We start from the raw sequence: 14514 nt of genomic DNA, 5'->3' as shown, positions 1-14514 counted from the left end.
TTGGCGTCCCAAGCGTGGGGCCCATCAGCGACCCATGGATCCAGTGGGAGAGGTCCTGACGACAAAGTGAACGACTGCAACGATCGGGAACGCGTCTGTCCGATAGACCCTCGTCTGACAGCCGATCATCCGAACTTCACTGGTTCCGAACAGACCTCTCTCGAGTGATCTACGGTCCTGACTGGGAACCATCAGGAGTGCCGCGAGGATAACGGAGAAGAGAGGACGATCGGGCGCTGGATTCGGAAGACAGGAAACTGTCCATGCGGTCCGGGTAAGGTCGTGTAACCACGACAAGTCGCGAAATATTTGTTTGATTGCTTGTTTGTTTAAAATACTAGTATTGCTCTTTTTATTTATTTGGAGATTCACTGTCTGCAAACGGAGAAACAACGGTCTCTCTCTTTGCAAGCAGTGGAGGATAGGTAGGGCAGCAGCCGTGCTTATTTTTTCTCCCCCACTCAATAATCACTTGAAACTGAACTGTTGTTCACAAACTATTGTTTCCTGGAGATTCCCTGTCTGCAAACAGGGAAGAGACCACCCTTTTTGCAGATAGTGAAAAGGGTAGGTAACGCAGATCTTTGCGGACCTACTCATTCTCCCCATTGTTATTTATCGGTCTTTTTGTTATCTTGATCTATTTGGAGATTCACTGTCTGCAAACGGAGAAACAACGGGCTCTCTCTTTGCAAGCAGTGGAGGATAGGTAGGGCAGTAGCCGTGCTTATTTTTTTCTCCCCCACTCAATAATTACTTGAAACTGAACTGTTGTTCGCAAACTATTGTTTCCTTGAGATTCCCTGTCTGCAAACAGGGAAGAGACCACCCTCTTTGCAGATAGTGAAAAGGGTAGGTAACGCAGATCTTTGCGGACCTGCTCATTCTCCCCATTGTTATTTATTGGTCTTTTGTTATTCTTTGATCCATGAGGTATTCACTGCCTGCAAACAACGTAGAATAGAAATATTCTGTCCAGTCTTTGCACCTAGTGATAAGATGGGCAGTGCTGACTTTTTAGTCCCTCGTTACGAGCCGTCATGTCTGTCTTCTCCCCACTGATTAGTAGCCTGTTTAGCCCGGACCGCTTATTAGAGATGGACCATCCAGCCCCACTGGAAGGCACCCCTAATAAGGACATGTTCATGAAGCATGGATTGACCGCTATAGCCTATAGTAAACTATGGCATAAATATACAAAAAAGGGTCAAGACAGTCAATGGCCCCTGATAGGATCCTTCGATGATGATAAAATAAAAACGCTAGAAACTGCCCTGGGTAAAAACAAGACCACACCTACCATGCTTGACAGCTTCGGCATGTGGCGAAAAGAAACTGAACAACGTAAAAAGAAAATTGAGAGTAGGTTGGAAAAAGAGCTGCGAAAAGCAGCCCACCTAGCTGCTCAGAAACTAGAAAAAGAGATAAAGGAAAGAGAGAAAGCTAAACAGAAACTAGAAATAGAAACGCCAAGCCAGTGTCCGGTTAGAACCCTCTCCATGCTCTACCCTGATTTACCCTCGAAACGACAAGCCAATGAGGACCTGCTGTTAGGTCCTCCTATCATCTACATGCCCCCTCCATATGCCCCTTCTCAACCCTTGGCGCAGCACGCGCCACCCCCAGGTACAAACGAAGGTACCGCCACAGCGTCGGCCCCAATGGCCTCCGTGCCAGCCGAACCCCTTGTATTAAAACCCGCATCAACAACAACGTTAGACGACCATGAGACTCGAGGGGCTGGCCCTGCAAGGACAAACAGACTAGACAAAGATGAGCGAGCGGGGATCGACAAAATAGCAAGGACACTGGTAGAAAGGAAGGATGATGAAGAGTACATCACAGATATGTTCAGCTCGTATACAGGGAGTCACAGACGACATTTTACCGTACGACTGTGTTATCATGTCTTGAATGCATACGAGGACCGATATCGAGACAAAGGTCCCGAGAGCCTAAGGACTCTGTACCGGAAGGTCGATATCGGGGATGAGGGCGAGTGTGATGTGTCGGACCTCCTTACGCGTACGCTTGAGGTTTTCCGCCACCTCACTGAACGAAAGCCGGGAGCTAAATCCGCAGCCCCCGTAGTGACCGAACCACCAACCGAGCAATCTAACACCATGATGCCGATACGTGAGGCTGCCCCTTACTGGGTTCCTCCTCGGGGTACAGGGACTCACGATGATGCAAACAACCAAGATGCGAAGGGAAGGGTAGTATACAACTGGGTCTACCAGCCATGGGACCGGCAAGAGATACTGACATTCCGGAAATCTCTACCCGACCTGCGTAAAAACCCCACTGCCTTCTATACTGAATTGGGTACAGCCCTGGGTTCAACGATCATGACCCTGGCTGACATCGACTTGTTCTTCGGGTTATGTCTACCAGCTGATGTGTGGAAGCAAATCCGGAAAGTCGACCACCTTGAGCTGTTTGGACATACCTGGTCACAACTCGATGACCTGGACAAACAACGGGGACCAGGACAAAAGCCGTTGAAATCCATTCTAGATCTCCCAGATAAAATCGTAGAGAAATTAAAAACCCTAATCCCAGAAAAGAAAGTGGACTGGTCGATAGTAACAGCCTGTCGCCAAAAACCCCAGGAGGATGTATCGGAATACTTCTCCCGGTTTGAAACGGTGTTCTCCGATTACAGCGGCCAGGACATGACCACTGCAACCGGACACCATCTGTTTGTCCAGAATTATGTTAAGGGCCTATCATTGGAAATCTCCCAGAAACTACAGGCCAGCGAGAGTAGTTGGGCAGCCTCCAAACCTACAGCGATTCTCCAAATGGCCCAATATTACGAGCATCAGAAAAATGAAAACGATAGGGCAACAGAGAAAAAGAAGAAAGACTTAAAAGAGAGGGTGATGATTGCCAAACTGCAAGGGGTGACTATAGGACGAGACCAATACCGAGGAAACTACCAGACAAACGTCCCTAAGACTACATTTCCCCAGGACCGCACTCTGACTTCCTACAGTGGACGCACAGACCTTAGAGAAGACCAGTGCGCTTTCTGCAAAGGGACTGGCCATTGGAAATCCCAGTGCCCATTTCTTCTGGAAATGATCAGAAACAAAGACCCCAGGGATGTGACAAACGGACCGAGACCTAGGGGACAACAACGAGGGCCCCCAAATGACGCGACTAATGACAGATCCAGCAGACCAAATACGTTCGATCGACCCAGACAGAACCAATATCAACAATCTGACTATGACGACACTCACACCTTTGCATAGGACAGCCAAGGGCGAGGGAGGGATCCAGTCGAGCTCTATGTTGACCAGCAGGGCCCTTATGTCACTGCTAAGGTCCTGGGTACCAAGTCTCCATTTCTGGTAGACACTGGCGCAACACGTAGTGCGTTATCTAAACGACTGATTCCAAGGGCACCCTTGTCTGGCTCACTCATAACATCAACAGGTTTCGATGGAACGCCCTCCACCAACCCTTTGTCTGCCCCGATTCTCTTTGACGTAGAAAACAACACCACCGACACCACGTTCTTGCTTTCCTCCAATAGCCCTGACGCCATTATGGGACTTGACTTACTGAAACACTTCCGAGCGACGATTAGGTGTTCTCAAGATGGAGTTCGAGTGTTTCTTTACGACAACCCCGTTCTGCTTAGACATTGTTCCCCCCGACACATGTTTTCCATCACCGACGTTGACGCGTCCCTGCTTGACACTCTACCTCCGTATCTGTGGGCCAAAGCGGATTCGGACGTAGGGCGTATGTTAATTGACCCAGTGCACATTACTGTCCGACCAGACGCAACACTCCCTAAACTCCCACAATATCGGATATCGCCAGAGGGCGAGAAGGCATTGGTAATGATTATCCAGTCACTGATAGACGCAGGAGTGGTAGAGGAAGTGGTTAGCAACGTTTGCAACAGCCCTATCTTACCCATTATCAAGAAGCAGGGAGAGGGAGATGAGAAAGCATACCGTTTCATCATCGACCTCCGAGAGATCAACAAAGTGGTGGTACCCCAGTACCCTGTGGTCTCAGACATCACCACCATCCTGACCTTGATTCCATCCACTGCCACCACCTTTTCCGTCATCGACCTCAAGAACGCATTCTTCTCCATCCCCATCCACCCAGACAGCCGATATCTCTTCGGCTTTACCCTAAAAGCCCGCTCATATAGGTTTTGCCGAGCCCCTCAAGGCTACACGGAGAGCCCTAGCATCTACAGCCAGGCCCTCAAAAGACAACTAGACCAAGTCCGGTTACCCGACGGGGTGGTGTTGGTACAATATGTCGATGACATCCTTTTGGCAGCCGACACCACCCCTCTAGCGGTTACCGCCACCATTCAACTCTTGCACTTCCTCGCGGAAAATGGCCACAAGGTCTCCAAGAAGAAGTTGCAATTCTGCCTACCTCAGGTCACCTACCTAGGCCACCTTTTGTCCAAAGATGGAAGAAAACTCACCCCTGATCGAATCCAAACCATTCTAGATACCCCTGTCCCTAAAACCCAGAAGCAGGTTCGCTCCCTATTAGGCCTCACCTCCTTCTGCCGACAATGGTTACCAAACTTCAGCCTCGTTGTAAAACCACTGCTTTCTCTACTAAACAAAGACGTCCCTTTCCCACTCCCTTGGACTCCTGAGTGTCAAACTTCCTTCACAGAACTGCGAGATGCCCTTTGCTCAGCCCCTGTCCTGGGTACCCCTGATTACAGAAAGCCCTTCTCCCTTTACACTCACGAAAGGGAGGGGTGCGCTTTATCTGTCCTGACCCAGGCCATCGGCCCTAAGCAACGACCGTGCGCTTACTTCTCTGCCACTCTTGACCCTGTCGCCTGAGCCTTGCCTGCCTGCCTTCGAGCTGTAGCTGCTGCTGCAGTCTCTATCCGACAGAGTGCGGGGATCGTACTCTCGAATTCCCTCACGGTACTGGTACCCCATGCAGTCGACACCCTCCTGAACCAAACCAAGACGCAACACCTGACGAGTGCACGACTGACTGGATACGAACTGACCTTGCTTGCCCCCCATATCACCCTGAAAAGATGCACCACACTGAACCCAGCAACTCTGTTACCCTTGCCAGAGAACGATCCCAATATGCACCCCGTACATGACTGCGTGACTCTTACGGACGAACAGACCAGGAGTAGGGTCGATCTCAGAGACACAGCTTTCCCTGACCCCGACGGGGAGTTGTGGGTGGACGGTTCTTGCATCAAACTCCCCGATGGTACCACTTCCGCTGCCTATGCAGTCACCACGGCTCGAACTGTAGTAGAAACAGCCCGCATCACCCAGCGATCTGCCCAGGCAGCGGAACTGATTGCTTTGACGCGAGCCTGCATCCTGGCGACAGGAACCACAGCGAACATTTACACTGACAGCCAGTATGCCTTCGGGGTGGTTCACCATTTTGGGCTCCTCTGGAGGGAGAGAGGATACTTGACCTCCCACGGCACACCCATTTTGCACGGGGATTTAGTCTCCGCCTTAATCGAAGCTGTCCTCCTCCCCAACAAACTTGCCGTTATCAAATGCCAGGCACACAAGAAAGTGACAGACATTATCGGACAGGGAAATGCACTAGCTGACATCACCGCCCGAACGACAGCTGAAAATAGAACGACAACACATATGTATGTGACCAGGTCACAAGCAGAAAACTGGACTGACGCCAAGGACACAATCAGAGACATACAAACGACTAGCACACAACACGAATTGACTGAATGGACACGGGTGGGATTGAAAGACGATGAAGGCTGCTGGCGGACGAAAGACACGAACAAATGGTTGCTACCTGATTCGTACTTGATTCCCATATGAAATGAAATGAAATATGATTTATTCACGCGCTACTATGCCCACTGGGCGTCAAGGCGCCTAACTCAAAAAAATTAGCTGCTGGCAGACAGAGACACGGCCATGGCACACTCCCCTGCCCACATAGGATCAGCCCCCATGATCGAACTTGTCTCCAGGGTCTGGCACAATGACAAGATCCCAGATTCCGCCAAACGCCTGGTCCAACAATGCTTAATATGCCTGCAACACAACCCCGGGAAAGGAACTGTAGTACCCCGGGGGGGATTTGGGGTCCCAAACCACCCATTTGAAGTCCTGCAGATGGACTACATCCAGCTAGACAGATGCCAAGGCCTGAAATATGTACTCGTCGTGGTGTGCGCATTTAGCAAGTGGGTAGAAGCATATCCAACCCGTGACAACACCGCTATGGCCACTGCAAAGGTTCTGTTAAAGGAGTTTTTCCCCCGTTATGGCCTCTGTCGTGTTTTATGGAGTGATAATGGCCCCCACTTTGTAGCCCAAGTTATCCAGCTCATCCTAAATGGGCTGGGTATTAAACAGAAATTCCACGCAGTCTTCCACCCTCAATCTGCTGGGCTTGTCGAACGACACAATGCCACACTAAAGCTTAAACTGGCCAAAATAGTGGCTACGACAGGCCTGAAATGGCCAGACGCCCTCCCATTGGCATTGCTATCGATGCGCTCTACCCCCACCCGACATCACTTAACCCCTTATGAAGTTGTCTTCGGTCGACCCATGAGCGTCTGGTCTGCCCCGAAACCAACTTCCATTCATGACGTTCCGGATGTCCTAATGTCTGATTATCTGTACAAATTGACTGAAACTTTGTCTGTCCTTCATCAGCAGGTGCAGCAGGCCATCCCCGATGCTTCCAGGGGTCCGGGTCACGCCATCCAGCCGGGGGACTTCGTGCTGATCCGAAATTTTCAGCGATCAAAGAGTTTGGAACCCCGGTGGACGGGCCCCTGGCAAGTGCTGATCACCACTCGGACCGCACTTCGAGTGGAGGGGAAGAAACATTGGCTGCACGCCCATCACTGCAAAAAGGTCTCTCCAACCCTGGCCACGACAGACACCGTCAACACCCAAGAAGAGCTCCTGAACCAGGACCGACCATCGTTGAACTGCTATCCTGACACAGAGACACTTGAACTTTCAAAACATCCTGACCCCACTGTGCCATCTCGAGAAGGGTATTTCCTGCGTCGAAAGGAGGGAGCTTCGGCTAAGTAGGCCACGGACTAGGTTAAAGGATCTCAGAACGGTGACCCAAACTACCAAGGGTTACCTGGAGAGAAACTAAAACTAAGTCTGTGGTCCTGCCCACTACCGAGCACCTTGAAGACGAAGATGATGGAAGCGCCAGATAAGAAGATGATGGAAGCGCCAAATAAGAAGCCGACGGAGACAGCAGGAAATACCCACTACAGAAATCCGAGAATAGACAGACTCCACAGCTCAAAGACAATTGCACTCTTCATCGTAATCCTCCTCTGTTTTCTCCTCATGACTACGCTCTGGATTATGGAAGAACACGCACCTGCTCACGAAACATTCCTAACCACTGCTCAGCCTACCACCGTGAAGGAACATCATCTAATTTCGCTCTCTCCTCAACTAAGAGAGAGACGAAAGGAGTTTTGGAACAACTCTTTCGTGCAGCTACTTCACCAGCACAATCTTGCCACCAACGCCACCAACTGCTGGATCTGTGGGTTGCTACCCCATGCCACTGGACATTCAATACCATTCATCCCTTCACCCTTCTCCGTCCACGGCTCCTGCCTTGCCTGGCTGATCCTCCTACAAGAAAGCTATACGGGAAATGCCACCTCCAGCAGAACTGCCTCACATCCTTCTCATGGGGCCGGGCGAAACAAGACAAAGACACACTTCTGCCCGCTGACCCCCAGCGACTCGATCCAAATGGACATCCCGGCCAAAGAACGAATCGAAATGCAGGTGTTCAACAATCCAACCAGACCCACCTTCTCTTATCTGCGGAAACGAACGGCTGCCACTCTGACTGTGGCCCTGACGGTCATCAACGTCACAGGCCACATGTGTGTAGAAGGACTTGGGACACAGCTGGTGGGTCGCAGCGCTTGCCGCTTTACCAGCACTCTGGATTCCACGGATCCACCTTCCTTTGTGTCATCTCCAAACATGTATTTCGTCTGCGGCACGAAGGCCTACACCTGGCTCCCCAAAGGCTGGGGGGGCACTTGCTACATCTCCTTCGTCCTTCCTCCAACTTATGTGGCCCCAGCGAATCACCACAGACAAAAACGAGCCAAAGACGTTGAGCAAGCCGACTCAACAGGGGCACAGTTCCTCGATGCTATGAAAGGACTCGTCCCCCTCTGGGGCCCGATGGCAAACAGCCGTGCCATCCGACATTTGACTCAGGCAGTCGAGACAACCATGAACATCACAGCGGGCATCTTTGCCAACAACACTGCCGAGCTCCAAGCGGTCCGTTTGGTGGCTCTTCAGAACCGCCTCGTTCTAGATGTGGTTCTGGCGGACCGTGGAGGAGCATGCCGCATTATTGGGGCCAGCTGTTGTACATACATACCGGACAACTCACCCTCAGTGTACAAAGCCATCGAACATCTTCACAGACTCTCTTCGGAAGTTCACCAAGAGCAAGAAGAATGGTCGCTTGGTGGTTGGTTCTGGGACACCGTCAAAAGCTGGGGCTGGAGACTGCTCACCATTATCCTGATTCCCGTAGTTGTAATATGTGGCCTATGCTTAGGAATTCAATGTTTGCCACCTATGTGTTCTTTATGTGCGAGTTGTATTTTTCCCAAAACTGTGGACATTGGAAGCGAACATATGAGAGCATTGTATGATACCGAAGTTAGGAAATTGATGAAAATTGACATTGAGTAAGCAAGTTGGCTAGATATGTTGAAAAGGGAGGACTGTTGAAAGTTAGGCTGAAACCGTCAACATTATCGGCGCCCTCTTGCTCTCCTTAACCTTTTTGTGCGCGTAAAACAGCCGCCATTTTGAACACCATGGCTTCCCTGCTCCCGCCGAGAGCCAGCGCGCCTCTCTCCCATTCCTAACTTCGCCGGCATCCCCCGCATACTGACAACCCCCCTGCCTGCACCTGCCGCGAATCATAAAACCCCTCTTCAGCGCTGCTCTGCCCCAGACCCTCGTCCTGTTCCCAGCGCGACACCTCCCTTCTTCCCATTTATGATCCCCGGCCCTTTGATGCAAACCCCATTTCCCCGTGTGCCCGTTTGTCTTCCCCGTTCCCAGGCCGACACCCAGCTCTGCCGATACCAATCCCTTGCCCCTCCCCGTACAATAGAAAGCTTTCCTCCTCAAAGGACCCCCGAGATGATCAAAGCCCCCCCCATCCCACGAGATCCGATCGAAACCCACACACACTGTGGATCGGCGGAATATCCAGCTGCGCGATGATCATCACCTGTTGTGAACGGGGCGGGGACTTCCACTGTAACCTTGCGTGGGAACGGGCTGGGAAAGGGGGGATTCTGAGGATGTCTTTCCGTACATCAAAGTATCGACGAGAATGTGTTACATGTAATAAAAAGATAAACTTGTGTATAAGAGGCCAGGCCTCAAGGATGCAGTTAGAGCACCTCAGAACGATACCTTCTGTCCGTTTCGTTGTGTTCTCCTCCGGAGAGAATAAAAACCTTGTTTCCTGCCTTCCAGTCTCCAGCGCCTGCCTCTTCAATAGTTTAACTTCTTTGTGGGTTCAAGAGGCGACACCGCCGGGCAATAATTAAGGATCTTATATTCTGGTTGGTAGTGCCCCCCAGTTAGATTCCACACATAGCTATTTGCTTCCTCACCCGCCCCACACCGACACTTTGCATGCAGAACACTACCAATGTATTGTGTGATCCTAAAATGTGGTTAAGCAAGCACGGACAAATGTAATAAGCTTGGTTTTGTTTGTTATAGTGTTACTTTAGAGTGTGCTATGCCTTTGTATGAATTGGTTTACAAAAAGGGGTGGTGAGGGACAGAGTCTCTGAATTAAGCAGAATACTCTCACCCAGTCAAGAGATCAGGGCTAGATCCAACACCGTTTTTTAGCTCATTGCACCATCCCAGTTTCAGAACCTGGCTGTATGCAAATTAGTCTGTTCCTGTCCCAGTGCATGATGGGAACAGGGCAAACCAAACTACAAAAGCCAATTCTTACACTGGGAAGGAAACAAGCTTCCGGGGACCGGTTTCTGGCATTACAGCCGTCTTCGGCCCGGCTTGCTTGAATCCTGATGGTGCAATGAGCAAGGGACTCATGTCTGAGTATACCCTTCCACGCTTAGGGTGGACAAAATTATTTACAAAAAGGGGTGGTGAGGGACAGAGTCTCTGAATTAAGCAGAATACTCTCACCCAGTCAAGAGATCAGGGCTAGATCCAACACAGTTTTTTAGCTCATTGCACCATCCCAGTTTGTATGAATTGGGTCATTCAGTAAACACAAGCTGATGCAGGTTAGTGCTGTGATTGCAGGTGGTGTTTTGCTTTTGTAGGTTAACACTGAAGTTGAAATGTTGGGGTGAAGGTGGCAGATATAGGAGAAAGTAGGGGCAGCAGAACAGTAAGTGCCTGCAACAGATGAATGCTCCCCTTTGATCCACCTGCAATCTTGTGCTACATGTGATGAGGCACACCGAATAAGTGTGTTAGCAACAGCACTTGCACTGCCCTCGGCAGCAACCTTCAACAGCTTAGCACTTACTCTCAACTCCTTGTATACACTCATACCAGCATACTGGCCTGAATGGCTCTAAACCTACTTTAAACGCAAAAACTGTAACAGAAGAGTAATGCTGACAAATGCAAATAAACCTTCAGTTCTTAAAAGCCATTACTGGTGATTTGGTCAAACCCTAAATGTTAGCGGATTAAGAAAAATACATCTTTCAACGAAAAACCCACTAAATCATTGCAGTAATTGAATGCAATTTAAAAACCGTATGCATCATGCTTTACCTGTGCGGTGCAGATGTTGCTTGTAGCTTTATCCCGCCTAATGTGCTGTTCTCTGGTTTGCAAGGCAAGACGATACACCTCCTTTCCTGTGGCATCTCTAGGACACGAGGGCGCAAAACATGAAACGTTGACAATCGAGCAAAGTAAGACTGTACCGCCATACTATAATTAATGTTCTAGATATTGTTAAATGTTCTCCAGCCCAATAAAGGATGCATTTGTAAAAATATACTCTGCTAATAATATTTTAGTTTCTACAGCAGTCATTTTTTAAGTGGTTGTCAATGTAACATTTTGGATTCTATGCTTGTTCTTGCTGGGTCTTCATCAGGACAAGGAGCATAAAGTCACATTATAAGTATTACCTTGAAGCCTGACTAAATGACTGTCTAGAGAAGTGAACAGAACTGGCAAAGTGGATGATACATGGGTGAACAGACTGATGCAATCCCGTGGGGTAGTGCAGAACTGTGTTCATGCAAAACACACATTTCGGGAGTCATAGTGTCTGGCACAGTGAGGCCGCAGTGTGCTTGCAAAGATACACTATGAAATAGTTGGATTCTGAAATGCTTCCTACAGGTACTTGATAACTACTACAGTGAATGTAGTGGGAGTTAATGAGATGTCGGTGCCATGCTGTTTAAGATGGCATCAACAGATAGTAAACTTCGTATTGCAAATGAAAGCGCATATGGTGTGCATAGACTTAAAAGCAGTAAAGTGATGGGTTGCAAGCAAATGCAGGATATTTTTGGAATGTCTTTAAAACAATGTGTCCGACCTGTGCATCTTGTTGGGCTTGAGCGTCTATACATAAATGCTTATCAAATATATGTATAAACGACCAAGTAGCAGATATACATATGTCTGGCTAATGGAATATTACGCATAAAAATCACTAACTGCTTCCTCGGAGTTGAATAGGTTCTTGGCTTTTGCATAACATATTGGAACAAATCTTACAATCCGCCTGGCAACACCTGCTTTTGAGAATGATTTTCTAAAATGTGGTTGTGCAACTGCAGCTAACAATTGTTTTGCAACTGGTCTTTGTCTATTTTATGTAATACATATCAGCTCTTCTAACATCTAATGTCTGTAGTGGTGGTCACCAATGGCTGTTGATGGAAGAACAAAGTACCCAGTAACAACTTCTGATTCCCGTACTTCACTTACACTGTACATTTCCGTTACCCAGTGAGTTTTGACCATTGTTTTGCAAGACACTCTTGAAGAGGATGCATTTGTAACCTGGCCTTTGGTACTAAGGCACTACATGATGCCATCACGCCCAGAGGTTTTATGATCGACGTCACTGTGCAACAAGATGACACCTGCTAAACAAAGGATCCATTGAAATACTGCCACTCTTTGCTTAAGGAGTCCTAGATATACTGCAAATTTGTCATTTTGAAGGGATTTAAAATGATCTATTGGATTTATGAGCTTAAAGATAATTGGCCACAAATTTCCATCTGGTTTGGTTATGAGAAAGTATAGCGAACACGCTTTATCTCTTGAGCCTGAGGAACTGGTCTGATGGCTTTCTTTGATAGGAGTGACAGAACCTTCCACAAGTGTTTGCCATTCTCAATGTGGGAGCGTGGTGGTTTGGGTAGTGGAACGCTAAGCAACGCCTGTGGGCAATGATGGAAAGCACCGACCAGTCTGAAGTTATATACAGTTATTGAAGAAGGTGCAACTCTGTTTTCCCTTGACAAGTGTTGGGTGGTTGGGAAGGAAAAGTAATCGAGCCCTTGTTACTGGCAGTGATGCATCTTCTTGGTGCACCTCTACCTTTGCCATGGCCATACCCTCTAAATCCAATCTGCTATACTGTCCCTGGCCTTTTTTAAAGGACCATCTATACTCTGCTTGTACTTGAAGATGCTGCTTTATTGCTCTGCATGGTTGTGGCCTGCAAAACTTATGCTTTTGTTGGTGATGCAACTTGTCCATGGGTTTGGTGGCATAAATGCATAAATGTCTTTTTTGCTTCCCCCCCCCCTTGCGCCCCCCCAACATCTTATCCTCCTATGGGACAAAGATGCCATCCATCAAAGGGTAGACCTATAAGGTATTGAACTTCTGGTCAATGCTGGTTTCCTTGTATGTACTATAAGCCAGCCTCATGCTACACTGTTCTATACAGTGGTTCTTGAGGCACTCCCTAATGTTTATTTTTATTTTAATTATTGCAGTTACACCCCTAGAATTGACTTGATCTTTGATCTTGATTTTTGATCAGCAATTTAGCTTTGTTTTTAGCATGACCAGAATAGAGAGCTTCATTTTGGACAGTATTTCTATTAAATAATCCTCTTAACCATCTATCTACATGTATGGGGCCATTGTGGTCATCTGCTACCCTAACCATGTGTTACCAGACGGGATGCTTTATCAGGATGTGATTATAACATGGGGTCATCCTTGCAGTTTGAATGTAACCATGCCAGGCATCATCCTGTTGTTCAAACATCCCTGGGAAACTTAGCTGTAGTGGTTCTGCACCTGTATCAAAATCTGAACTGCTGTGTATAGACGGCAAAAGATGTTTGGAGGTGTTGCGTGTGATGTAGCCTCCTCTGTTCCAGGTGCGGGTGTTTACTCTGTTTTCTTAGGGAAAGAGTGTATTCTCAAATCATAGCCTAGACTCTGTTCTGGCTTGGTAGTAGGAGGAGGCCTCGCTAAAATATGGCCAATTTGTGGGTGAATGTATATAGTTCTTTGCATGTGGTAAAGCTGGTCTTTATCTTTGATGCTGGTGTCGAGATGAGTTTCAGCACATAGACGGACACTAAAGCAGGGTCGTACACTCATGCTGGAGATCTGAGGTCTTGTTTAAGGTCTCTCTGGGGTTCAAGTGGCGTTTTCAGAATTGCACTGCTTTGATGGTGGCAGGTGGCGCAGTCTCGCAAGACTTCCTTGCCAGTGGTGGTTCTACTGTGGCTAAAACTTGGCACACGTGGGGCAGTTCCTAAGGAAGGTGTTAATGCTTCTTTGGAGATTGATCCCTATGGGAGAGAGAATAGTGAAAGCCTCCTGTGAACTTTCGAGGTTGAGGGTGTTGTGCTCAATCCTGTTTGCACTGGAAACTTAGTGTAGTCCTAGCACTGGGTGTAGGTTTTAGTGGTGGCATAACTTTAAACGTGTGTGTACTGTCACCTACTGAATGTGTATTTTTTAAATTTTAAACCAAGAATAACTGCATTTCTCAGCAGAGAAATATTTTCAATGGGAGTGTAAAGGAACTTCTCCGTAACAAACCAGTACTCTGGGAAGTGAGTACCTACACTTTTGGCTTTCGATTTTAAGTCCTAGGTGAGGACCCCAGAGACTGAGCCTCTCCTGGATAGGAGTTATGGGACAGCCATCTTTTTGCTCAAGGTAGGACCGCCCATTTGTCATCAGTCTCCAGCCTTTTGGCTTCCTCTGGGACTGCAGCAGATGAAGACTCAGTAGTGCCCTGGATCAAAAAGCACCTAATTGGTGCAACTGCCAAATAGTCTTTTTCGACCTAATGTTATATCCTGAACACAGTCCTGTTGTGGTCTCTTGGTAGGTATAGATTACAGACCACAGAAATATACTGCAGCACTAAGGGTAAAATGTGTACCTAGGAGTCATTCAGCTGCGATCAGGCCCTAGGCTGGTCTCAGTCCGTTTGCCTCAATGT

General features: G+C 48.3%; 1 protein-coding gene across 1 annotated transcript in view; it reads right to left on the bottom strand.

The window, feature by feature from the left end:
- The window catches only part of GLDC (glycine decarboxylase), a 329331-nt gene that overhangs the window by 133421 nt on the left and 181396 nt on the right, over positions 1 to 14514 (bottom strand). Inside the window, 1 exon segment of the mRNA XM_078675866.1 lies at positions 10836 to 10932. Within this exon segment, the coding sequence (XP_078531992.1) occupies positions 10836 to 10932 (97 nt within the window).

Source organism: Lissotriton helveticus, chromosome 2_1, assembly GCF_964261635.1.
Source record: "Lissotriton helveticus chromosome 2_1, aLisHel1.1, whole genome shotgun sequence".
Classification (NCBI taxonomy): Eukaryota; Metazoa; Chordata; class Amphibia; order Caudata; family Salamandridae; genus Lissotriton; species Lissotriton helveticus.
Note: the sequence above shows the minus strand (reverse complement) of the source record. Positions and strands in the feature narration are given on the sequence as shown.